The sequence below is a fragment of the Anopheles coluzzii genome, chromosome X (assembly GCF_943734685.1).
Source record: "Anopheles coluzzii chromosome X, AcolN3, whole genome shotgun sequence".
Taxonomy (NCBI): domain Eukaryota; kingdom Metazoa; phylum Arthropoda; class Insecta; order Diptera; family Culicidae; genus Anopheles; species Anopheles coluzzii.
Window position 1 is genome coordinate 5,262,099 of NC_064669.1, and position 26,967 is coordinate 5,289,065.

Below are 26,967 nucleotides of genomic sequence, written 5' to 3' on the forward strand. Positions count from 1 at the left end.
CTATCTAAACTTGGTTTTGGTGATGGCATTATTAGCTGGCTGTCCTCATACTTAAGTAATCGGTCTTGCAGGGTTAAAACCGGGTCGTACTTATCTGAGGAGTTTTTTTGTACGTCAGGTGTCCCTCAGGGTTGTGTGCTAAGTCCACTTCTGTTTTCTTTGTTCATCAATGATGTCTGTAATGTTTTACCTCCTGATGGTCATCTCCTTTATGCGGATGATATCAAAATCTTTTTACCTGTGTCCTCTTCTTCTGATTGTATGAGTCTTCAGCATTACCTTAATGCATTTGTTCATTGGTGTTCATCCAACTTACTTCGCTTGTGCCCTGATAAATGTTCTGTTATTTTTTTCTCTCACTCTCTTTCTCCTATTTCATTTAACTATACTCTCTCTAACTCGTCTCTCTCTCGTGTTTTGTCCATCCGTGACCTTGGTATTATACTCGACAGTCGTCTTAACTTTAAACTGCAGCTTGATGAGGTTCTACTAAAAGCTAATCGAACTCTTGGGTTTATTTTACGTTTTACCTCTATTTTTAGAGATCATAGCTTCTTAAGAAACCTTTATTGTGCTCTGGTAAGGCCTCTTCTTGAATATGCTAGCATCATCTGGAATCCTCCTACTATTGATGGCTGTTCGAGAATTGAAAGCATTCAGCGCCTTTTTACCAGGGTTGCTTTTCGTCGTTTGTTCGGTGCTGCCTCACTACCTCCCTATGAAACGCGATTGCAGTTATTCAATCTTCACTCTTTAAGCTTCCGCCGCCAAGTGTCTCAGGCATGTTTTATTGGTGGCTTATTACTTTCTGATACTGATGCTCCTGATTTACTCTCGTCCATCTCGTTGTATGTTAGGGTTTATTTAGTTTTAAGTCTGCCTTATTTAGCCTTGATGGCGGATATTGTATTAATAAATGAAATGAAATGAAATGAAATGAAATGAAATACAGCGTCCATGATAATGTGCATACCTTGTCTTACACTCATGCTTTATCAGAATTGTGTTGAAATTTTTTACTTTTTTTATGTTTTTTTTTTGTGCAGTTTTGAATCGTTCGAGTTTTGAACCTGATATGGGAAAGATGGACACCATGAAGGGTAAGAGGAAGGGATAGCTATAAAAAAACGTTGAGAGTTGAAGAGGTTTATTGTATTTTAACATATCCTGTTACGCACATAAACAAATCCTTGTCCAATGGCAGCGACGGTTCATTAAGCCGTGAATTTGGGCCGCTTCTAACACATCGTAGAATGCAGTATCTAAAACATCATTGAAATATCAGGCACTAACTAACTAACACTTATTTGATGCAATTGTTAATAGGCCAAAGCCATTTTTACACTACGTCAATCTTTCATCTATTCCTGAACGAGGTCATATCAATGCCTCTTGCTCTGGTTGATTATAGTAGTCCAATTCGTGAAGTGAGTTGCCTTAACAGCATTGAGCGAAGAACATCGTAACGCATGGCTGCTATTTTGATCGGTGTTCCGTTTTTCGCATTTTTCAATGCTTTCTCTAGTTTATGTTTTCCGATAAGCGTTACTAAAGGCATTCGATGCCATCTGCTCATCAAAAATGATATACTAAGTGAAATATATAAAAAGTTGGTGGCCATCTTACCCTACGACAGAGTGTCAGGATCAGCGCTGCAAAATGTCACTGTCAATGTCATAAACAATTCTGACGGAAGCAAAATCCATGTCAGTGTCACGCACTCAATTGTGATAATCAGAGGTGATGCTCAAACGATTGGTGTGATCAATGCATTCTTCATGACATTTTTGCACCCAATGCTTGGTCAGTCACTATGTCATGACAATTTTTTTTACTGCGATCAGTGCCGCAAAATGTCACTGACACAGTCATGAATGTCAATGTAATGAAAAAATCTGGCTGAAACAAAATGCATGTTAGCGTCACGCGCTCCATTGTGATAATCAGAGGTGATGCTCAAAACGACTGGAGTGATCAATGCATTCTTCATGACATTTTTGCAACCATCGCTTGGTCAGTCACTATGTCATGACTTTTTTTTTACAGCGATCAGTTGTGCAAAATGTCACTGACATAGTCATGACAAATTACGGCTGAAACAAAATCATGTCAGCGTCACGAGTTCTATTGTGATGATCAGAGGTGAGGCTCACACAGTCGGTGCGACCATGACATGCTTGGTGACATTGTGTGCAACCAACTCGTGGTCAGTCACTTGGTCGTGACATTTTCTGTCTGGTGATCATCACCATAGTCATGCGAGACATGGTCCCAAGCAACAAAATAAAAATTTAAACATTGCAAGATTTTTGATACATTTAACCAATGTTGCAGATATCATGTCATGTCTTCAGTTTACATGCTGCATTGTTGAATTATTTGATAATTACTGATCAAGAAAACCAAGAAAAGCAACCATTTTACACCATTTTGTACAAAACGCATAAACTCGGTTTCTTATTGTTGCGTAGTAACCATAACGGTGGTACGTTTTACTCCTCAAGCTATGGTATGGTGAGTGGAGAAACTATATAATTGGAATAGTAATGAGCTTTAGTTTCAAGACTTGTCTTTGCCTTACAAACAACCAACCTAGCTCAAGTACTAAATAGATGTTCTGTGATGTTGATGCTCCTTTGGCAATGCTTTTCTAATCACCTTGATAGTTGAATTCAAATTTAAAGTAATATTTGTTTTACAATGCTACCGAAATTAGAAATCATCATAAACTACTACCCGTTTCACTGATAACGCAGCCACGATACCCGTTAACACACCGGGATGCTTGGCCCCAAAGAAATTCATAACCTTTCCCACTTAGAACCCCCCCCCCCCCCCTTGACTCACTCTGCATAATGTTGCACCTCCTTGCTTCAGCGATGCTAATTTCGCAAACATTCCGATTCATACCATTATCTTCGCGCGCGCGCTCACACGCAGCAATAGCCCGGGAAGGGCCAGCAAATATTTGCCACCGGAAGGCCACCACAGTGACAGCGGGAAAGGCCTATCGCCGGATTGTGGTGCCTTTGTACGTGTGTGTGTGTGTGTGTGTATGTTCGGTGTGGCGACAGGGAGGGCTGATATTTAATATTCTAAAACATTCTGCCATCCCACCCCAACCCATTCGCGCGCAAGCAAAAGGTGTCAGTCGGGGTTTGCCCGCCGCCGAGATGGTTTGTTATCTTCCACGAGGTCAACCCTTTTCTTTTCTTCGCAACGGTGACAACAGCGGGTGTTGTTATGTTTGCTTGTTTGTTTTTTTTTAGTTTGTTCTTAGCTTTTGCCAAGCAGGAAAATTAATGAAGCACGACCTCGTCCGTTTAAAGGGGGCAAATGACATAAAAGAAAGGCAAAAAAAGGAATGTTGCAACTACGGCTTTTGCGAGCACTTTAAATTGGACGATCGAGCGCTTTAGATACCTTATCAGCATGCTTACCAGGGAAGAAGGAGAGGAGTGAAATTTGATCGGCCGGTACCGGTACTGACGCAACGAATAATTCATCATAATTCAATAACCCAATTTTCTCAATTACGCCTCTCTTGCTCTTTTTTCCTTTCTTTTTCTTTCTCTCTCTCTCTCTCTCTCTTTCCCTCTCTCTCTCTCTTTGTAGAACGCGCGCGCACGCGTGAGGGTGTAATTTTATATTTATAACATCGACACATCGACTCTCACCGCCCGCACGCTATCGCATTTCGTGACAACCTGACGCGACGACAAACTGTACTTGCGACTGTTACCGGCCCCGAGTGGGGGGGGAGGGGGGGGGTGGCGAGGGGAGGAACGTATTAAATGAAATTAAATATTCAACGCCTGTTCGTCACCGTCGGCGGCGGCCGGCGCGATGATGATCGGGCAGAGGCTTTTATCGGCACATGGGGTTAGAAATTAGGGAAACGCGCGGGCGCAAGATACGATGCATCAAAGGAGACGAACAAATAGAGTAAGGGGGGAGGGGGGGTAGGGGTGGGGTTTGAATAATTTTGCAATACATTTATGGTACAGCCCATCCACTCAGCTACTTGCAAGGAGGTCTGAAAGATGTTTCAAGTGGGTATTTTATTGCGTTGGTTTCTTTCTTTTCAAGCTTTATTAACAAAAATTCAACCAAAAGGTACCAAAACGAGTGAAATAGACGTAATTTAGTCATATTGCATACCTTTAGGCGCTTCACAGCCATAAGCTCAGCCTAATAAGCAAACAAATTTCTAGTTTTGCATACTTTTAGGCGTCTGTAAAGATTAAATTTGTTGGGGAATAACTTTTAGTTCTGTAAATAAAGTTATCGATATTACAGGGTTTTCCAGGGGTTCTCATAGTTGTGGGATGCTTCCTTGACTCTTTCGTATGGGAAGTGAAATTCAAATGATGGAAATTGGATTCTATGGCACCCTTTTTGGGCAGGCTCCTTGGAAATTCCTGTTGGATTTGACCAACAAGAGTGCTATAGAGTCCAATTCCCATAACATTAAGTTCATTTCACGTATAAAAGAGTCAACAAAGTATCCCACAGCTTTGAGAACTCCTAGAAAATCTTGTATTAATTCAGCCAACTGAGCGCAAATATGTTTCTTTATTTTGAGTTTCCTTCTTCTTTGTTTAATCTAGGGGTGAAAAATCTATTCCAAACATGCCTCTATGTCTCGTTGGGATAGTGATGTACCCTGTTTGCGGTTAAGGACGCACCAACCAGAATTGCAGCCATCTCGAAGATTCAGAAAAGGCACTAGAGATATTACGAGCATGATAAGGCATATCATAATTGGTCAATTGTGTCCACACACTCACACACACACACACACACACACACACACGCGAGCTACTCTTGGGCTGGATGTAATTTTCTTCGTATTCTTCCGCTCTTCTCTATTTCCATCCACTGTTACCCGCTTTTTTCGGCTTCTTTTTTCCCCTCCCTGATTAAGGTACGCGCACACGTGACGCAACGGTAACGCACAGAGTAACGCTGCACAGCGCATTAGTGCTTGCTCGGGGTGCCTCGGGGCGCCGCGATGGGGAATTTACTTCGGCGACGTGATGTGGTTTGATTTGATTTGAACACCGTAAGAGCTGGTAAGTGAGCGGGATGAAAAGAGAGAGAGAGCGACAGAGTAGAATGCATACAAAATGAAGGCCCGCCACCGCCACGCTCAGTTATTGACACGACCAGGCCACCAAGAGGAGCTGAAAGAGGGGAAGGGGGGATAAGTTCCATTATCCAATATTCAATAAAGCTATCCGGGTCTGTTGCCTGATCGGCGGTACATCGGAGGAGATGAGATTCAAATCGAATTTAGCTGCGTGTCGGTGACGTTGTTCTCATTTCAAGCAGCATTCGAGCGCCGAAAAGTATCTTTCTCAAACAATAATAACCCAAAAAAAAAACAAAAAAACAAAGCAAACCCTCACGTAGCTGCTAATCAAATTAAATTAAATAATAAACAAACGACAAGTGGAAAATTCGTCGCCCAGCAGCAGCAAAACAGCATTTCCGACCTGTTTGGTTTGACACTTGATCGGCTTCCGGGTGGAGTGTGCCTTTCACCGGAAGGAGGAGGGGGAAATAACATAAAGAAACGGCCCCAAACGCTTACACGCGCTCGGATCGAGCGGCACAATCAGCCACCCTGCGATAATCGTTCGGCAGCAACAAAAGCAAGGATCGAATTGGAATCCGTCGAATTGGTTTTTGGCAAAATTGTGTCGGAGAGCAAAAAAAAAAACAAAAACCAAGAAGTTTGGTTAGATACGGGAAACGAACAAACGCGGAACAACGGCCAGGCTCTGCTCTGCTCGATCGCTGCACCCCGCGCGAAAGACATTTTCCCACCCATCCAACTTCCATCAGTTGATGCTCGAACGGGGTGGAGGGTTTTATTATTATTACACTTTACTTTCATTTCACCGCCACTGCCCTCTCTCTCTCTCTCTCTTGTGGGTTATGGGAAAATAGACGTCGGAAACGCTGATCGATGGCTGTTGCTTTTACGGTGTTTTTTTGTTTTTTGTTTGGTCCCATTTTATCTTTTGTGTTGCGTTCACAATCCATTCTTACGCGTGACACACTGTGTTTGCAATATCGTTTCAGACACTTACTGTAAAGACTGATGTTCTTCCGATATTGGGAATCGCCCGTCGCGCCCGTTTATTGACATCCCGAAACGGGCGAACGTCATGTTCGCCGATGGGGATGATGATGATGCTATCGCCGGTTGAAGGTGCCAGATAACAAACCTTTTCGGTGCGGCCGTACCTTTCGCTCGCGACTCGGAAACCACCGTTTTGCGGCATTAATCTTGCATTGGCCTGCATACATTTGCTTGGCAAATGTTTAGAGTGATACGCGATCCTGTGCGAAGGAATTCGGCCGGGTGGAGAGTTTCGCACGGCTTTCACGTGCCCCTGCACGTAAACTCTCTCTTTATCTCTCTCTCTCGCCTACATCTTGCAATGACATTTTATGACCGCCCATTAAACACTTTCCGCTAGCGAATCGCCCATCGCTGGTGCTGAAAGATCCGCATGTAGATGCTCCAATATGCAAACGGGGCGCGGTGTGCGAAGTGAAAATGTTGAAAGATTTTGCAAGATTTATAAATACGCCCGTACACCAACCAGCACCACGGAAGCGGCGGGATGGATGCAGTAATCCGAATAGCGGGTATTTTGCGAATTTTTGTTTTTTACTATTTGCGCCGCGTTTCCTTTTTGGTACAGCTTTGCACATTCCAGGCATGGCAGGGAAAATGATCCCTTCTTGAGCACGGGGGAGGCAAACGGTCCTGGAGGAGGAGTTCCGGGGCCGGAAATTCTAAATCAAACAAACAAACGATAGCTCAGCAAGACAGAAGAACAAAAACCCATTCGGGCGTGCGACCGCGTGCGACATTCGCACGACAAGAAAAGCTCGCAACATCAATCAATCAAACGGGCGGGCGGCGGCGGCGGCCAAAGGCTTATCACGCGACCTCCTGCGCCGACACGACGAACGTCAAACCTCGAGGGCTGTGTGGGGGAAGGGAGGGACAATTCAAACTCGAATCACGTGAGGCGTGGTGTTGCTGCAAAAATAGAACCCGACCAGCGGGCGAAATTGGCAAGATCATGCGAGACACACGCGCCCGGGGCCAGGGTTTTTTTTTCCATTTTCTTTGTGTCTGCCCTTAGGGCGAACGGTTCCGCTTCCAAGGCGCAAATCAGGCTTCGCATCTTCGTGACTTCCGTACCCGTACGATTGGTACGGTGAGATCTTGGTACATTCACTTCGAGCAAAACGCAAAAAAAAGGTACCACGGAACAAGTGGCCGTCATTAGCAGGGGCGTCATTGCACATCCCGATGACCAGGCCCCGATGGCATGACCAACGGCTTGAGACGTGATCAATTTTTTTTGTTTTTTTTTTTTGTTGTCTGTGAGTCTGTGTTCCAAATTCCAAACATCCCAAACAATCACTGCCCGGGAACGTTTCCGGTACGCTTGGATGATGTTGCTAGTAACTGCTGCTCAACACTAAGCCCAAAGTCGTTAAGTCAACGCCTGTCCTGCTCCCAACGTTCTCCAAAACATTCGTGATACTTACGAAAGCCGAAATCGGAGGGCATATCGTACGATCCGAAATATTGGTAATTGTTTTTGGTTTTCAGACGTGTGCTAGAAGCTCGTTCCACAATATCCTGCTAAATATTCAACCCACAAAGATTGGTGGCAAAAATTGAAACAATTGTAAATGTAAAGTTCTCAACAGATATCAAAACCGTGGCCATCTTGCACTGTGCGTTGTGTTGGTGCTCCTAAGACATTCGGTAGAAGTTCCTAAGGCCAACTCTGGACTGCTATGTTCTGCCTGGTCCTCACTGCAATGTGAGTGCCCAAACCCGGACATCGAATGACGGGAAGTACACATGAGCGATACTTTTTGGACAAGAATTTTGTGTAGGTGGTCTTAAGATGTAGTCTAGAAGTTCTTTAGCGAACTGCTAGGTCTTTGTTTGCCTCCAGAAAAGAGAGCTCAATAATTTTGGTGATATCAACCACTAAATATATCTTCGACTTTCTCCTCAAGCAAACTTATCAGCATCCTTCGCCTGCTTGGTGCTCCTAAGACATTCGGTAGAAGTTCCTAAGGAAAAACTCTGGACTGCTATGTTCTGCCTGGTCCTCACTGCAATGTGAGTGCCCAAACCCGGACATCAAATGACGGGAAGTACACATGAGCTATACTTTTTGGACAAGATTTTTGTGTAGGTGGTCTTAAGATGTAGTCTAGAAGTTCTTTAGCGAACTGCTAGGTCTTTGGTTACCTCCAGAACAAAGAACTAAATGATTTTGGTGATATCAACCACTAAATATATCTTCGACTTTCTCCTCCAGCACACTATTCAGCATCCTTCGCCTACTTATCAGCACACAATCCCAATTATTTCAAGCAGATCTCTTCAAAATTAAGATTTTCACAAAAAAAGGAAAATCAACAGAAGTTTTTTTTTTCAATTTTCAGCTGTATTGGTTGATCGTGATATATCTCCAAGAAGTAGATTTCCGATCAGGCTGCTAGAAGAAGTTAAAAAGCCATACTTCTCATTTTTCAGTACACGAAATTGACATTTAAATCTAGATCTGTTATAGTTCTTATTCCTGACATTTCGTAGTGCCCACACACATCCACGCAAAAGCAAACAGGGTCAAGATCTAGTGCACTGGAGCACTCGTATGCGATACCACGCACACGCACAACACCTCCGTCAGAACAGAACGCTTTGATGTTTACATTGACGACCGTGAATCCCGGCGCACTGTTTTCCACCGAGTATCGCTTTCCAATAGCCGTGTCGGCGGCGTACGCCCAACTTTCGGCACCCGCTTTTGGCAAACAGGCCCGAGGTACACACCACGTGCGTTCGGCTTTTCTAGCCAGCTCGGTTCCACGCCACCGCACCTGGAAACACCGATAACGGAGCACAGAACAGTGGCAGTGTTTTTAATACTGTACTTATTTTCCTTTACTTCTCCCGCGTGTTTTCTCAGGTGAACCGAGCGACCAAGCAAAGAGTGAAACCATTCTCACGCGCAGCAAGCCGTAGCCGGCGACCGGTAGTCCGGTAGTGGGATTTACGTGGAATCGCTTAATTCCTCCCCAATTCTTTCCTCGCCGTGCAAAGCGGGCAAAGGCACCATTTATCACACGAACCTCCAGAATGTCTGGGCCGGGGGCTGCTGCTGCAAGTCTTTTCCAGAGGGCAGAACGAACGATAATACGCACTTGGGTCGTCAGTATGGTCCGGAAATGCACACCTGCTACGCCAGCGCGGCCAGCAATCCCGATAAGCGCTCCGTGCCGAGGACATAGGCGAATGGAGCGCGATAAGGGAAGCAAATCCAAACCCCTTCTTTTTGTTAATGTGGCTGTGTGTGAAGGTGAACCAGCACAGCACAGAACCGTGTCTGAAAGCGTCCTTTGAAGCGGAAGAGTGCGAGCAAAAGACAACAAAAAATAGAAGAGAAACAAAAATCTTCCAAATAAAAAAAAAAAAAACTCCTACCAAAAAGAGAAAAGCGGACGCATCGCGTGTACTTTACACACAGTGGCACACAGGTTAAGTTTTTTTTGTGTGCTGTCGCTGCTGTCGTTCTGAAAGACGCCGTAATGTTGTGTAATTCGGAAGGTAACGGGTAAGATGTACGATAACAAAAAGCACACACACACACAACAGTAACTTGACAGTGATGCGACACCGAACCGACACCGGCAACGCTGTGTACACAGAAACGTACTGCCGCTGCCGACAATAGGCTAGTTTTGCTTAGCCAATTGCATACCTTTAGGCGTACGCCTGACGTCACAAACTGTCCAGTGCTGTCAAATTTGCTTGCTCGATTGGACTGTTTTCAAGTAAATCTAAGTTAATTATGTTTTTTTTTTTTAATTTCAGCTACTGTATATGGATGTAGAAGCTACAGAAGCTTTTATTTGAATAACAAAAAAATAGCTAAAAATGATTACAAGAAGGGGCAAGAACCGAAACGAAAGCACAAAAAAGAGTGTTGCATGTACATTTTTGTCCACTAAAATCTGGCCCAATCTGGTACGCCAGTCTGTGTGTTGGGGCAGCTTTGCGTGACCGTGCGACATTAGGACCGCAACCGAACCCCTCCCCCTGAGTGTCCCCTTCCCCTCGAGCCGACTAAAAATAAATAAAAAAAAAACGTCGCATAACTGCCGCTGCTGCTCCTCAGCACTCGGATGGAGTTTTTACGACGACGAGGTCATCCCGGCCCCGGCTGGCCCTTTTAGCCCTGCAACCTTGCTCCCCACACACACACACACACACACACACGCACGTGTCGGAGACGGTGGCCGACGGCAAATTAAGTTGCGATATTTACGGCGACGTAACCGTCAGGTTTTAGGCTTCATCATACAAAAATATGTGTGTGTGCGAACACTTTTGTACCACCACCCCTCCCCGCTAAAACGAGAGACGAGGAACATTGGTTTACTAGATTATGGTGCGCTGGGAAAACTGTCCTCCAGCAGTGGGAGGGCGGAGCGAACCCGGAGGGAAAAGCGTTTTTACGGTAGAGAAACGATGGAAACTATTGCCCGCTGCCGCCGGGATCGCCGAACAAGGAGCCGAACATTGGGATCACACGAAAAAAAGGGAGGAGGGGGGAGGAGGGATACCGGGAATTGGGTAAGAAGTCATCCGAAAAGCGCTACAAAAAAAAAACAAGAAAACGAAACCAAAGGGAACATTCATGATGCTGATGATGATGGTTATTAGCAAACTTTATTTTTTGACCAGTCCATTACAACCGTTTTTTTGTATTTTTTTTTTGTTTGTACGCTTGAGTTAGTGACACCGACCGATGCGAGGAGGGGGAGGGTAAGAAGGATCGAAACAGCTGCTCGTACACACGCAGCGGCATACACACGGACGGATAGTGGGACTCTCTTTTATGGCCTTGTCCGCTGCAGTTTCGGGGGGCGCCAGATTGGGGCTAGGCTGAAGCGTTACATTACAGGGTTTTCCAAGAGTTCTCACAGCTGTGGGACATTTTATTGACTGTTTCTTACCGTAAATGAACTTAATGTAATGGGAATTGGACTCTATTGCATCCTTGTTTGACAAATCCAACAGGAACGTCCAACGAGCCTGTCCAAAAAGGTCCAATTTCCAATAGTCCAACATATGATGTTCACTTCCAATAGGAAAAAGTCAAGAAAGTGTCCCACAACTAGGATAATCCCTGGAAAACCCTGTATTTTCTCTGTTTGGTACAGGTTTGTGTGTGTGTGTGAGTGGAGGAGCCAATTCTCTATTTTCTTCTCACACACACACACACTAAATTGACAGACAAAGCTTGGACAGGCTTATCGTTGCATCGATAGTCGCTTCTGCCTACTGACACGAGCTGACCGTTGATCCTGCTCCAAGTGTGTGTGTGTTCCCCAATGATTGGACCCGCCTGATAAGGACACCCTCTTCGCACCCCACGGTACAACCTGCCCGCAAGCCTCACTGCCTGTTTAGGGGTGGAGTGAATTTAATTAAATTTAACGTAATTCAATGTTGCCTCTTTGCACACTCCTTTTCACTAACTCTTTACTTCAGCTTCCCATTGCTTGTGCACCAGCGATCAAACTGTCGATGGAGGTCCTTTTTGCAGGCTCCAAAAATATGATAAAAAATTTGAGAGGGGGATTGTAAGAGTTTTTCCAACAAAAAAAGGGACGAAAGGAAGAAAACTCACACCAGAATTGTTTGTTTTGATTGCTGAAGTGGTTGATTTGTGTTGCGATTGATTTTTCACCCACACACACACATACACACACACACATATACATTACACAAAAAACTCACAACCACACACACACAAACACACTGTTAAACTGAGAGAGCGATAGGCGATAGGTAGCGGTGCTCCTCCTCTTAAGGGTTGTCGTAGTGGATGGAGGTGCGGTAGCGGCGCGTGTAGTACTTGAGCGTGCGGCGGCCCCGGTACGGTGGCTCGACCGTGTTGGCCAGCTCGGACGACAGCGGCGGCTCCTCGGGCGGCTCCGGCGCCTCCTCCGGCGCCCGCTTGGCCGCCAGTCCACCGGGTCCCGGTTCGTCGCTTGTCGGCGGGCTGAGCGTGCGTCGTCCGGTCGGCGGCTTGCCGTGGCTGCTGCTGCTGCTGCCGCTGCTGGTGGCCGCTGCCCGCTGCGTGTACAGCACCTGCTCGACCACGCTCGACATGGTGCGGAGGTGGCGCCGGCCGGGCGGATCGCGTCTCAGCACCGCCGGCTGCTGCGGCGCCTCGTCCGCTGGCTGCTGCGGCGGTGGCCGCTCCTGGCCTAGCTGGCCGGCGTCCTCCATCAGGTAGCGGCGTCGGAGTGCGTCCCCGGTGATTGGCACCAGCGAGCGGCGCAACCGGTCGAGAAAGTCGTGCTCGGCGCTGCTGCTTTCCCGCGGCGTCCCGCACGGCACGGAGATGGAGCGTCCGAGCGGATAGTTGCTGGCGGTGGCGGTGTTGCTAGCGACGGTGGCCGGACTTTGCGTCTCACTGTCCGCACCGGACGTCCAGGGCGAAAGGGTGGAGAGCGTGCTGCCCGAGGACGATGCTGATGTGCTGCTGCTGCTGCTGCTGCTGCTGCTGCTGCTGTTCGGTTGTACCGCGCACTGGCGTGTGTTGGTGGCTGCTGCTGCTGCAGGCGATGCACTCGCGCCGATCGCTGGCACGTCAATGGTGATCGCGGATGCATCGCGCGAATCTGGCCGCCGGGCCAGTGACGCGCGGAAGCGTTCGAGCGCAAGCGTGTCCGGCCCACCGCCGTCCGCGGAAAAGCGGCGACCGCTGGGGCAGTGCGGGACGGTGGGGGCGGCACGCCGGCAGGACGGTGCTGCTGCTGCTGCCGCTGGAGGGAACAAAACAGCGGCGACGAGCCAAACCAAACGGGCGGGGGGGGGTAGTGGTGGTGATGGTGAAGGAGGAACGGGTTGGTGCAAGACAGAAGCAGATGGTTGTTCGGCAGGAATGGGATGGAAAGAAAAAAGAAAAAGAGAGAGAAAGAGAGAGAGAGAGAGAGAGTGGATTCGAATCAAATAAAAAGGGACTGGTTTTGTTCACGACAACACAACGCGTGCACACACGCACACACATTGACACAAACACAAAGGATGTGGGAGAGTGGGACTGTTTATACAAAAATTTAGAAAAACAGGAAGGGGTGCGGGGTGGTATAGCTGGGGAGTGCTGGGGAGGAAGGGGGGGGGGGTGAACACTTTGCGATGAAGAGACTATTTTTCTAGCGGAATGCTGCGCACACACACATACACACACGCACACATTGGGTGAAAAGCGACGGGGAAAGCGATGGGCGGCAGGATGAAGGAGCAATCAAAACGCTCAGCGTTCTAATAATTATAACAAATTGCTCACTCAAATACACATACACACTGGTTAAGGTTAGAAGGGGGTATGGGCGGGGGGGGGGGGGGGTGGGCTAGGAGCGACGCAGGGACATTTGCATGCACACATCGATGCGTTTGGAGCATTTCCTGCTTTTATTCGCTTGCATTAATTGCTGGTGCTGTGTGCAAAGCTGCGTACAATATACAATGGAGTACAGTGCAAAGGATTTTTTTTTCGTTTTTTTAGTATCACTTTTTTCATTTTACAAAACACACGGGTTTATACATTTTGGAGTATCTTGTCTTATTTTATTTATTTTTTATGTTTTTTTTTGCTTCATAAAACACTTCCTTGTTTGGAGTTATCGAGCTTTTAGAATTTTCATACCTTAAAGCGAGGATTTACTTCACTCATGTTGATCATCTAACGAACAGGCTTTGCTAGACTTACGTTGCGATGTAATTAGAAAACTTTAGATCCCATCGAACCACGCTCTATCTTGTAAGAGCCCGTACAGCTTCTCATTAGGAACACATTCCAACCTTCTTTTTCCAATGATATTTCGTTTCACGTATTTAATGAAGCTGAATGCTAGAGATTTTTAAAATTTCAATACAAAAAATACAGTGATGGTCAAATAAGCACGCTCACCAAAACAGTATGCTATCTTGTTTACTCTTAGCTACTTTGTTTTGGTTGTAATTTTTTTCAACGTATTTGCACAACTTCAGCTGAATAAAATACTCGAAAGGATATTAAAAATGTTGTAAAAAAGATCTCCAAAAATTCTTTCCATACCAGCTGCCTCTGGTCAACACTAACATGTGGTTGCATGACAATAATACGATGCCTAGAGCAAGTACCACTAACACTCCAAGTAGAATTTCTGTCCGGCAAAATACTAATAGGAACACTTCAGATTTGATTTTAACGCCAATCTCGTCTTTGGCTCATCATTTTTTAACATGCACTGTATTTGACTGTTTTTTTTTTCAATCCTGGAACACATTGTATTAGGAGTTTTTTTTCTCCATGTAATAAACTGCCTCAATTTGGGAAAATACACGGTATTTTTTTTCAAATTAGGCTTTCTAAATGCTCCTGGAATCCAACTGAGAATTGATCATTCAAGTGCACATTCCAATTTGTTCTGTAACATTGTGTAACATTTATAGCTAAATAAAATAATTAATTCTGAAAATGGTTAGAAGCGTTAGAATCATGTATGAAATTCGTTGTAATTCATATTCACTACCAATTCACGTTTAATGCAGCGTTAATGATGCAACAGGATATATCAGCGGTAGATGTAGTAGTATGGGACAATTTTACTCAAACAGTTGGCAGGTCAAGTGACTATTCGAGATACACATTAATATAGACAAGGCGCAGCTTCATTAATAATGCACAAATTGATTTCCATACAACAGTTATTAAAATAAATTAATTGAAATGCTAAGCAGTAGAATCAGTACATTTAGCTTTTAGTACAAACAGCCTTATTTACATGACCCAGTACCCATAGTGTCTTCTTGACGTAACAGTCATCTTCTTGGTGCTCCAAGTCATCTGAACCACTCCCCTTAGTCGCTAAAGACATTACCCTGTAGTGTCGTCAAGCATTTACATCCAATTGTGAAGCGTTTTTGCTTTACAATTCAAGTTAGAATTTCTTCCAACACAAATAATGCAACCGGTAAAAAGCGTGAAAAACATTTTGCACACCGCCACCGGAACGAGCTGCTGGCCGGTACGGGTGAAATGCTCCCATACCACCGCGTGAAGAAATGTGCGATCAAACATCCGGGCCCTTTTTCCCCCGGCCGTAAGAGCTATCATTAAATTCTGCCACACAAATCAAACGAAAACAATTTAGAGAAGCGCGCGCGCGCTCGCTCCTTTGCACCATCACCGCAGAAGGGTAAGCATGTGAGTTAAGATGTCTCTGCCGTCCTCGCTCGCCAGACACACAACCGCTCGGTGCCAGCGATGTAGCGAATGAATGAAAGGTTAACCTCCCAGTTGCTGCTGCTCTGCGCGGCGGTGCACAAATTAGCACCTACTTGCGAAAAAGATGCACCCACTGCCCGCCCCCTGCTCGCAGCTCGCGCGCGTTAGTTGATCGGGGATGATGCATTTCCGCGCACCAAGCACCAACCATTGATGTATGTGCAACTGAGCGGGAGTGGGAGGGGGAGGGGGGGGGGGGTTGAGGGCAATAAAAGATATCGTTTGTACGGATTCGGTTTTGTGCAGAAAAGACAACGGCGGCCATCATTGAGACCGGGTGGTGTAGCGGCTGCCCTAAGCTGTTTGCGCAGCAAGATTATGATCCGAGTGCTAATGCATTTTTGTTTTACTTTTCGTCTACGGCTCTATTTCTGTGTGTATGTGTGTGTTTGCTAAACAACTCACTTGTAGCCCTGAGAGCCCCTTTGTGCTTGGAGTTTGTTTGTTGATTTGGAGAGATTTGGATTAAAATCGTTGACTTTTGCACCGAAGCTGCCGCAAACAGCGGGGAAGTCTTGCCGACAAAGAATGTAAGCACGTGCTGGACTCCGTTGCTTCGTGCGTTGCAAACAGTCACCCAAATATTTGGCCACATTTTCCGGCGGTCTGCTCCAGCAGAGCAGCAGACTGGAAAGGAAACATCAACAGCGGTACGACTGAGCGGATCGCAAGCCGACATACCTCGAACAGAACGAACTCGGCGGAACATATTTAACTGTTTCGTGTAGAATTTAGCTGTACAGAGTTGGCCAGCCAGCTTTACAGCAAACATTTAAACTGCGTTAAAAAAAAACATTTACAAAATTACAACTCGAATGGTTCGTCATTGGCGGCTTGGACAACGCGGACGCGTTCAAATGTTGTAATTTTATTTTGATTAGAAATATATCAACATTGAACTGGCAAGAGAGTAACCCTGCAATAGAAAACAACCTCACAATAAAATTAACTATCTATTATTGGCATACGTTTCTACGAATAAGAACTCATTGGAGCAACTAACGATGCATCTGGTTATTTATATCCAATTAGTTTTTAGGATCCAATTAGTTTGTTCGCTTTAAATTCGTTTGAATCCAACAACCATTTACTTGAAGCTAGCTGTGGATTTATACTAGCTACTACCACTCTTTTTCGTTCATTCCAATCTGACAGTCAGTTCCTAGTAACTAGTTACGGTTATTACCAACTCTTGTCCGTTACAAGTAACTAGTAATTTTGTTTAGGTACTCTCAATTACTCGTTTCATCATCATGTAACTGGTTCCCGTACCATACTTTTAATTCCTTTAATTCCCAGCTTGACTGTAGTGCTGCCAAACTCATGTAGCATTTATCATTTCACTCACCCTAGCTCAGTGAAGGCTATTGTCAGTTCACTATATACTAACCATCATCATCCATCAAATTTCATTTCATTTCATTTCATTTCATTTATTACTTTCAATATGTCTGCCTCTGGGGCTGAACATACATTGCTAAAAACCTAGCTAGCCCTGTTGGTATTAATCTAATTGGAACTAAACTAAACTAAGGGGAAATAGAAAAGGATGTAACAGTATGGAAATGCATAGCGAACGGAAAATAAGCAGCGGATAAGAAGAATATATTTTAAAAACAAAAAAACAAAAATCAAATGTAGTGATTTATAACGCGCTCTTCGTCAGCGCCGTATTACCGTAACGGTAATGAATTTGTCACCAGATTCGGCAACGCCTTGCTGTGCCCTGTTGAGCGTGGGAGGTGGTCTCGCTCACTCATTAAGCACGCGCTGTTTTTGTCGTGTGCAAATCGAGCTCTATACCCAACAAACAAAAAATGACTGAAAATGGCAACAAAATTGCGTCTGTGGATCGATTTCGGGCCGACGTTCTCGCGAGTGCTGTTCACGGCACACACACACACACTCCGCTCGCACGTGTTTGAAGTGGTGTAAGTTTTAAATCGCCTCACAGCTCCCCCAGAACGCACAAAAAAGGAAAAAGGAGAGAGAGAGAGAAAGCCAAACGAACGAATCATTATAATTGCTCGCACAAACACGCGGCGACAATTAAATAAAACGCAAAATAAGTGACAATCGACAGAATGCAGTAAAAAGTAATAAAACACCCAGCAGCACAGACGGATCCCTTCACCTCCTCCCTACCCTTTCAGACGGTGTCATGCTACAAACAAAAAACGCACACCATCCCACACCCGTTCAGATGTGATGCGCTGCGTGTGTGTGTGTGTGTCAGATAGTGGATGATGATGAATTGGTCATATCAAAAGGTGTTTGCTGGTACGCGGTGTTGTTGTTGTGTGCGCGTGTTGCTCCTCGGTGCAGGGTTTTTCCGGCGTGCGGTACCGACCGTATCGAATTTCGTTCCCCCGCACACACACACACACAGCCACGCCGGGCGGGCGCAAGCGACGAGGGCAATTTTGAAATTAGCTATTTCAATTGCTACCCGTCATCGTCGTCGTCCCACAACGAACTCCCGCCGCCGGATTTGACGACGCCAGACATTGGAGGCGGAACGGGTAAACTAGTGGTGGAAACTCGGAATCGGAACTACCCGTTACTGATACCGTGTTCGGAATCAATGCCGGAGCCGATTCCGGAACAGATCACGGGGGATGATTCCAGAACCGATTCCGGAGCTGATTCTGAGGCAGATAACGGGCCTGTTTTCGGATTCAATTCCGTAGCAGATTCAAGATCCAATTTCTTAGCAGATTACGGAACTGATTCCGGATCCAATTTCGGAGCCAATTTCGCAGCTGATTCTGGAGCTGACCTCGATTCCGGAACTGACCTCGATCCCGGAATCAGCTCTTAAATTGGCCCCGGAATTGGTTCCAGAGTCAGAATCAGTATTAGCTTTGGAACTGGAATTGGCAGTTCTGTAATTTAAATCAGTTAAAGTTTTAAAATTTGTGATTAAATCAGAAGAGCGAAATCAGCCTCGGAATCTCCTTCAGAATGGATCGTTTACAAGTAAATTTGAATTGTTTGCGGCTATCAATACAATCGTAGCATAGCATAGACAGTATAGAACCCAAATACCTATCCTCGTGAAGATGCCGAAACTGACTCCGACTGCGAATCCAATTTCGGATCCGATTCCGGAACTAATTTCTACTATCCAGAAACGATTCCAACAAACTAACGGAGCTAGCTGGAATCGATTATGAGGAAAATTAAATGTTTCCCATCACTAGAGCACACGAGCTTGTGCAGCGGGAGAACCACACGCTAAGGGGGGGATGGGGGGGGGGGGGGGGGGGTACGCGTGTGTGAGTGCGCGGTGCGGTTGATTATAACACTGAATTCGGTGGTTAGTTTGTATGATACGGTGTTTGTACCGTGTCACCGTCAACGATCCGGTCAAGGTTACAGTCGGCTACCGGTGGGAGAGGGAACGAGCGGCCTCCCATTGCCCATGTGAATATGATTTTACATGTGTTGGGAAATTGGGGGAGAAAAAAAAATAAATATAAAACACACATCGAGGGACCGGAATAGGTGGAATAGATGCGACAGCGACGGTACGAGTTTGTAATTACTATTCACCGGGCTGTTGTGGAACCACAATAATCGGGTTCCTTTTATAATGGCAAACAAGAACTCACTTTCACGAGCAATCGATTGGTGCTGGATCCTTTTGTGCACAGCAAATGGCAAATATCTAACATCGCATGGAGTGTAGGTGCAGTGTACCCTCAACGCCGGCATCAATTCGCGTGCACCACAGTAATCAGAAGCTTAAAATGTATTAATATCGGGCGCGCAATCCCGAACGCGCTTTGATGTTGCGATTGTTTTGTAAAAAAAAAATGAATGAATTGAACAGTAGGTACGGTAGCATTTCAAAAGTAACACTATGGTATTTTTCGAATTATGAATTATGATTTAAATTAGTTCAACGCTGTGGTGTTGAAATACCCGGTAGCAGTGATACTACGGGTTGGCTATTGACCGAAGCTTTCAACTGTAAATCAATAAAAGGACGTAAAGAGGAAATTATTAGCCTGTGCACGATCGAACATTTTTAATTTTACCGAACAAATACATTCGATTGCATGAATTCGACAAAGCCTTTTCATAATCATTTACTCTTTGTTTTGTGAGTGTTTGGACCCATTCATTTACAACAATTAGAGAAAGTACCTTTTGATATGATATTGCACAATGATTTTTTTTTACGAATTGTCGTGTTCCATTCGTCATTTTGCTGTTCTACCGTGTCACAGGCGCCATTTATCGTCGAAACGGTCGAAAACTTCCACAGCGACAGCAATAAAAAATAAGAAAACACAGGAACAAGAAGAAACCTGTCGCAACGATTGCCCCCAGTGACTCGGGACTGCAAGTGACGATCGATCCGCTCACAGTGCGGCTCGGGACACGTGAGAAGCGGGACGCTGACAGGCAGGGCAATGTAATTGATATTTAAATTACATGTCATTTTTTTACGGAGCGCCACTCGCCAGCGCTCCATAAGCACTTCTGCTCGGGGTTTTTTTTTGTATCTTTGTTCGCTTTCTCTCTCTCTCTCTCTCTCTCTCTCTCCCTCTATACGATGCTTCGTCGTATTTGTGCGCCGCCCTCACAATTGTGCAGAGTGATTATTATTCGACAAATCGATTAAAATGTCAATCGCATCGATAAGGGGGGGGGGGGGGGTATTTTTTTACACCACAATGACAGAACCCACAAAGACGATAAAAGTCATCCCCCCCCCCCCCCCTGGGAGGGAAAGGTCATGAATCGATTTGCAGAAAGGATAACAACAGATGCAGAACACAACTACCGCCACCATTTAATCAACTCCCATAGCTACCTCACTGTGCTGCTGCTGCTGCTGCTGCTGTTGCGACCGTTGCGACAGCGGCCCGGTGAACAGGTTGATCGTGCAGAGGATGTGTTTGCTAGATGCTTGTTTGTTTGTTTGATGGTCGGCCCGAGCGCCCCTTTCTTTCAGCCGGCTCCCAGGTGTGCGGGCGTGTGTGAGTGTGTGTGCGCGCGTGTGGTTGGGTGCTTACGATTAAAACGATACACCCGATTGTCACACACCTTTGCGCCCGAGGATTGCGCCCGAGGAGGGGGCCAGCCGGGTTCAGCAATTAACGCTTCTTCATTAGCGATGCCACCACAGAACGGATGAGTAACGCACACCCACACACACACACACTCACACAACACAAACACTGTCTCTGGGTGAGAACAAACAAAACGCACTGGCACGGCGCGGTGATGATGATGATCGCACACACAAGAGATCACTTCTGTGCGAGAGCCCCGATCGGGCTGGTTTGATTAATTGCACGCGTGCAGAAGCCCCGCAGGGTTTCTTTCGCCAGCTGTGGCTTCCTTCGGGAAGGGGGGATTTTTTGTTTGCTCCAAAAATTACAAATCATTCACGTGCATCGATGCACTCACACACAAACGCACACACACACACGAAATGGCACATGCACAATTTATTTTAAATACACACTCACAACACCACCCGTTTCCCGTTTCACAGGACGCACGCCGGTTTCGTGCGTGCTACACGCCTGGCACGGCGCGTCGAAACCCCAGCCGGAAAGACCCTCCTCGCCCCCCCCGCTTCCCTTCCGTAGGGGCCCTGCTCGGGCTGGCCAGGAGAAAGCGCGTAACGAGGCGGCGCAGTTACCGCGGGCGCCGTAGTACAACCGAGATGCCGAGCCGGTAACGCTGGAAAGCAAACTGCCAGCGGTCGGCCGGCCTGCCGATGACGAGAGCCCAACACACCAGAGCAGTGTGCGCGCGCGAAGGGCAGCCGAAGTTTCCATCACCTGCGCTTGGCTGTGTGTGTGTGTGTGTGTGTTTATGTGCGTGTTTGCAACGACGACGAGGCTTGCGAGGCACTGGCCTGGCCGTTCGCTGGAGCGAGATGGGACGATGGGCCCCTCCCCCCCTAACCCCAGCGGTCGGCAAACATTTGAGGTAAATGGGCCACACTTTTGTAAAATGATAGAAAACTGTGGGCCTGTTAATTTTGCACTTAAATTAGTACATTATCAACACAAAAAAGAAACAAAAAAAAACATAAACAAATAAAACAATGTTGTCAATCAATGCTATTGGTGGTATTGTTGTGTTTCTTTAATAATATTATCCAAGCAAGGTTCAAGATTGGTCATTCCTAGTATTAAAACTAATTGTAATAGCAGTACGGTAGTTAGATCTCGGTTTCATGGGTTTAATATTCCCATTTACTCACCTGCTAGAGCTCATAGATAGTGTACACTTCTGCACAATGAGTATAGGAGATCTTTACCCTGTCGCAGACCTTTAAAACTAGGATTTTAGAGTCGTGCGCACTCAGAAATAGGCTACATTAGTTTAAACACGTAGAATTACATAGTAAGGATCATAGTCTATATATTACCAGATCCATATATAGCAAATGTAATATATAAACAAATAAATAAAAATTCATCACCTGAGTTGGTTTGGGGGAAATATCGATAACAGGGAAATTGCCATTGTTTTCCATTATTCAAAACCATTTGGAGCCTTGCGCTAAAAGTCTTTGAAAACTCTTTGTTTTTTACTTTCAACAGGATTCAGTTCCAGCCCGTAAGGCTTCAATCGTTCAGGCTTAGGGAGAATTAGCCTTTCTGAATGGCTTCCGTCACTAGTCAAGAAAGTGTCCCAAGCTCCTGAGACGAGCTCCTGAGACCCCCTTATAATAATTTAGTCCTTCTATCCATATTACGATCATAGTTATAGTAAAGTTTTTTTTTTTTTTCATTCAGAAAGAAAGGCTTCGATTGTTTTCCTTAAATTAAAAATTAATTACAATTAAATTCCTTAAATTAACTCAAATTTTTTTAAGTGAATAGTGCCCTTCCCTCTTTCAACTTCGGTCACCTTCCGTCCCAGGACAGATTTAATGTTGCGACGGGCCAGACATTGCCGACCGCTGCTCTAACCCATCGCTCAGGTGACACACTCGCGGCCACCTTCGCACACAGCTAGAATTTTGCTCCGCATTAGACCATATTCGGACGTTTAGATGCATTTGGCACTGTACGACCACGAGCCTGCCTGCTCTGTGTGTATGTGTGTGTGTGTGTGTGTGTGTGTGTGTGTTGTGCGCCGGCGCGTGTCCCCCTTTTGCAACGACGAGCGAGCGAGCCCAACGAACGATGGAATCAAAACAAAACGGCTCGACAAAACACCGACTGCCATCGAGCGAGTTGCTTCCCTTTAACGCGACCAGAAAGCGTTATTCCGGCTGCACCCATGTCTTCCAAGAGAGAGAGAGAGAGAGAGAGAGAGAGAGGGAGAGGGATAGAGAGGAGGGAAAAAGGAATGGTGTCCCGTATGGTGTCCGCACCTGTTCCAAAACCGCACCGATATGGCACCAGCCGCGGAGGGGCCACAGAGTGTGGTGGAATAGCTAGGGTACTAAGCACTAACGGCATGACACGTAACGGGAGCCCGGTAACGCTTGGGTGATCAAGCGTAACGCACAGAAGAGCGGCAGTGGCAGTAGGGAGCGAATGCCAATTTCTCACTACACCATTGCGCGATAGAACTCGGTATCAACTACCTTCCGCAGTACGCGCCTCTACACGCGTTACACCATCTGTTCTACACGTTTTAATTACTTTCACTGTACTTCCCACCTCAGCAAGCATTATTACAGCACCGCGAGCACATCGTTAGTCACCGAGCCATCCAGTGGTGAGTGTGTGTGTATGTGTGTATGTTTGTATGTACAAGTACGTCACTATGGTAGCTACATCCAGGGCCTACCCCGAGACGACGACACTTACCGTTACTGATCGTTGCATGCGGTCCGACGTCCGGATCGCGATGGCGCGTCCTACCGCGGCGTTTCTGCGAGCCGGATCGGGACGAGCTGCCGGTCCGATGCTGTCCACGTAGCCGCGTGCCACGGTACCCCCGATCCTGCTCGCCGTCCGAGGTGGACGAGCTGGAGGCGGACCGGAGGCGATGCGGTGAGGTAACGCTACCGCCCACACTAACGCTTCGCCTCGAGCGACGCCTCGGCCGCCGAGTCGTCGAGCCGTTCTGGTGCTCCGTGCTCAACCCGTTCATAACCTCCCGCACCAGCGCGTCCTCCGGTGCGTCTTCGATGCGTATGCTGGGACCGAGGTCCGCGCGTGCCAGTTCCTCCGTCTGCAGATCGTGCGAAAGCATCACCCGGGACAGCAAACCGTCGATGCGGCTTATCTCCCGTTCGTACCGGTTGCGGTCCAGCTCTATTCCGCCTGCTGCTGGCCGCGGCCGGTCCGTCTGCTCGTCCAGCTCCACCAGCTCCGGGGGCGATGGCACTCGCTCCCCGCCTGCCTCTCGCTGCCGACGCCGCAGGCTGCGCTGCGTGTGGAAGCTTTCCTCGCGCACCATCAGCGTGCCGATGTTGCTCCGCACCAGCTTGTAGATTTTGGGCCGAGGCGGACCGTTGATTGCAGTCTCGGCTGGGCAGTCGTCCGCCGGTAGCTCCTCGATCGTGACGCCCTCATCCTGCGCGGGCGATCCCGCCTCGCTGGCAGGCGCGAGCAGAAGCTGCGGGACGGCGGGCAGTACATCTTCCTCCTCGGTTGAGCTGCGGCCGTAGAACTCGCTGATGCGCTCCAGAATCGAGCTGGAGCGGCTGGCGAGCGAGCGGCGAGAGCGCCGCCGTACGATCGGCGGCGCCTCCGGTGTCACCACGATCGCGTTGGCCGATTTGCTCTTCTGCAGCGAGCCGCGGGCCGACTCGTCCACCTGCGCACCCTGCAGCAGCCGGTACTGCGAGCCGCTGGTCGTGAGCTTATGGCCCAGGCCCTTGTTCTGCAGCTGGCTGAAGATGTCGGCCAGCGAATCGCCCGTGGTGGTGAGCTTCTCCCGCACCAGGGACGTGCGGGAGCGCCGGTAGCGGCTCGGCGAGCTGCCACCGCTTTTCGGCACCGTGTCCGGGCAGCCGGAGCGGATGACACGGTCGGGCCGATCGACCTCCACCATCAGCTCGCCGCTAGCGCCGTCGAACAGCTGTATCTTGGGGAAGGTAATGTTGGGCGACGAGCTGGACGTCGTCAGCTCCCAGTTCCAGCTTTTGGGCTTCTTCAGCGCCAGCCGGAGCAGATTGTCAGCGGTCAGCAGGTTGTTGTTGTGGTCGTCGTTGCTGTTGTTGTTGTTGTTCACATCGCACGCACCATCACCGTTGGCCGTGCTGTGCCGGTAGGAGGACATCATTTCGGCAGTTCAGTTTCGGCAGGTAACACTCACAAAACAGGCGTTGCCTCGCAGGGCGCATCGCTGTCGAAATAAAGGTAACACATTCACCATTGCAGTTGAAAGACAGATCTCTCAATTCAAAAAAACCCAAACTGCATCGTTTGTGCGTCACCAAACAGCGGAAAAAGCAACAATAAACACAAATCCGCGCGCCTGCAACACTCGATATGCCTCCCCGATTGTAGGTCGTTATACTTTTGCGGCCTCCGCGCAGCGGTTCGCAATGCACACCCAGCTGGTCGCGCACGGGCCGCCGACCCGCTTGCTAAACGCCCGGCCAAAAATAGCCTGACCGGCTTTGCGTGGTCGTTGGGTGGTGGTCGTCACGCGGAAAGCGAGAGTGACGTACGACGGTCCCTACAGCTCCGACAGCGGGCGTCACCGTTCGCCGACGTGTGCGGGTGCTCGTCTACATGTCCGGTGGTGGTGGTGGTGGTGGTGGTGGTAGTGATCGTAAAAGATTCCACAATTCCCCGCAAGTGCATCGAGGTGTAAGGGATGGATACATCAAAGGCCCACGGCGACCACGTGTTATGCGTGTCTACAAATGGGGGAGAGGGGAAACATGGCAAGGTCGAGGATATAACCAGAAAGCGTTATTGATTGTTTATTTCGCACGCGAGAGGCATCTTTCTTGTAGGAACTTCACTTTATCTTCCGAGATCCGAAGGCCTGCGGACATCCTGCGCACCTCTGAAAGACTTCAAAGCGTTATTGTTTGTGCCCTAAACGTCCAACACACGCCATCAATCGATCGAGCGAGATCTGCCACTCCGGCAGACGTCAGCAAGGCGGCGTTACCGACACCGACAGGCGCATGTATATATATAACGCTGTCAGATAAACATCTAGAAGCTTGGAGTGTTTTGTTTGTTTGTTTAGGTAAACAATAGCGGAAGGCCAACCAGTGGAGGAGCGCTGAGAAAGGTGGCACAAACTCACCCTGACATCGCGGTAACACGCATATCTTCTCATATCTTCCGAAAAAAAACACAACAACAACATCGAAGAAAAGAAAAACCTGAGCGACTCTGAATATCTGACATCTTCCGAAGGTCATTCATATTTCAGAGCGCATCCTCGGTGGACCATCACCTTGGCGCGCGAAGGGTGCCACCATCTGTCACCTGGATGCGAGAGTGAACGGGGAAGGGCGGGAGAGAGGCGGGGAGGTGTATGGGACCAAAAATAAACTAGTAAATTATTATTTTAAAACCACCGTCTATCCGCGTTTTGGGGGAACCGGCGAGACGCGCACATGCTTTATGCACTGTCGTCATTGCCGTCAGGTAGCTCCTGGCGGGACAGTCTTGCCAGTCTTGGTGGCATAATTCACCGGGGGAGAGCATTTTTTTTTGCTGATTTGGTTTTTTTTTGTTTGTTTGTTTCAAGGATTTTGTACCGTGCAAATCCGTTAGCAACAGTGCCGCGAACTTCCTACCGTTCGCACCACATTTCATTCATCCTGAGGCTGCAGCGCGGAAGAAGCTAGCGTGCAAAAAAGGCAGCTTGGTATTTGATGGTCGATTACGGGGGTTGCGAGAGGCGGCGGGAACGGAGGCAACTATTTTTACCCCAAAACAAACGGATTAAAAACGGAACGACCCACTGGGAGGCATATTCGTGTTGGAGGCATCTTGCACGAGGTCTCGCGGTATGTCTTGAGGGAAACCGGCAGCTGGGGGTCTGATTCACTGTGTTGCAGAGTTGATTGCTGACATGGGGCGTGGACGATCGCATCGTAAAGCCACCGTACTACCGAAGACTGCCCGTCCAAAGAAAGATGGAGTTCGGAATGATGACAGCTGTTACGCAGCAAGCGCAAGATCCTCTCCGAGTCTTCAAGAGTCACACGCGCACCGCCAGAACGTTTTCGGTTTTCACCACGACTCACGGGATTGCACTAAAGCACGCGGCAGCAAATCGACGCGCGGAACTGCCCCAACCCAATGCCGGACGCGCGGACGGATCGGTTGTCCCACCGGTCACCGTACGCGGCACGTTCGATTTTACGACTGAGCTCCGATACGTGCAGGGACCGTGTGCTCGAAAAAATTGTCCAACTCAGGGCACGGCAGGTGCGGCAGCGGTAGCGGACCAGGGGAAGCGTCCGACAGGGACAGGCTGTTCCGAGCTGCGCAAAGGCAGGCGCGCGCACGAACGCGCGCGCGCTCGCCTTTATGACGTGTGCGAACCGCGGATACCGCACAGATACAGCAATAAACCGTCACGCACAACATTGTAGTCGACCAGTATGGATCGAATAAATAAACGGCGTGCATTCCTGTGCGCGACCACCAGC

The 26,967-nt window shown here is 47.6% G+C and overlaps 1 protein-coding gene across 8 annotated transcripts in view; it reads right to left on the reverse strand.

The window, feature by feature from the left end:
* LOC120950342 (uncharacterized) overlaps positions 1 to 26,715 on the reverse strand; it is a 134,555-nt gene extending 107,840 nt beyond the window's left edge. The window contains exons 1-2 of one of the 8 annotated variants that reach the window (XM_040369034.2): positions 26,560 to 26,715; positions 23,201 to 24,686 (exon numbers count right to left, since the gene is read on the reverse strand). In XM_040369034.2, the coding sequence (XP_040224968.2) occupies positions 23,201 to 24,623 (1,423 nt within the window). In that variant the 5' untranslated portion in view covers positions 24,624 to 24,686; positions 26,560 to 26,715. Of the gene's footprint in view, positions 1 to 23,200; positions 24,758 to 26,360 lie in introns of all 8 variants that reach the window. The other 7 variants (XM_040368431.2, XM_040368868.2, XM_040368352.2 and 4 more) reach the window with 7 other exon arrangements.
* Positions 26,716 to 26,967: the final 252 nt, after the last annotated feature.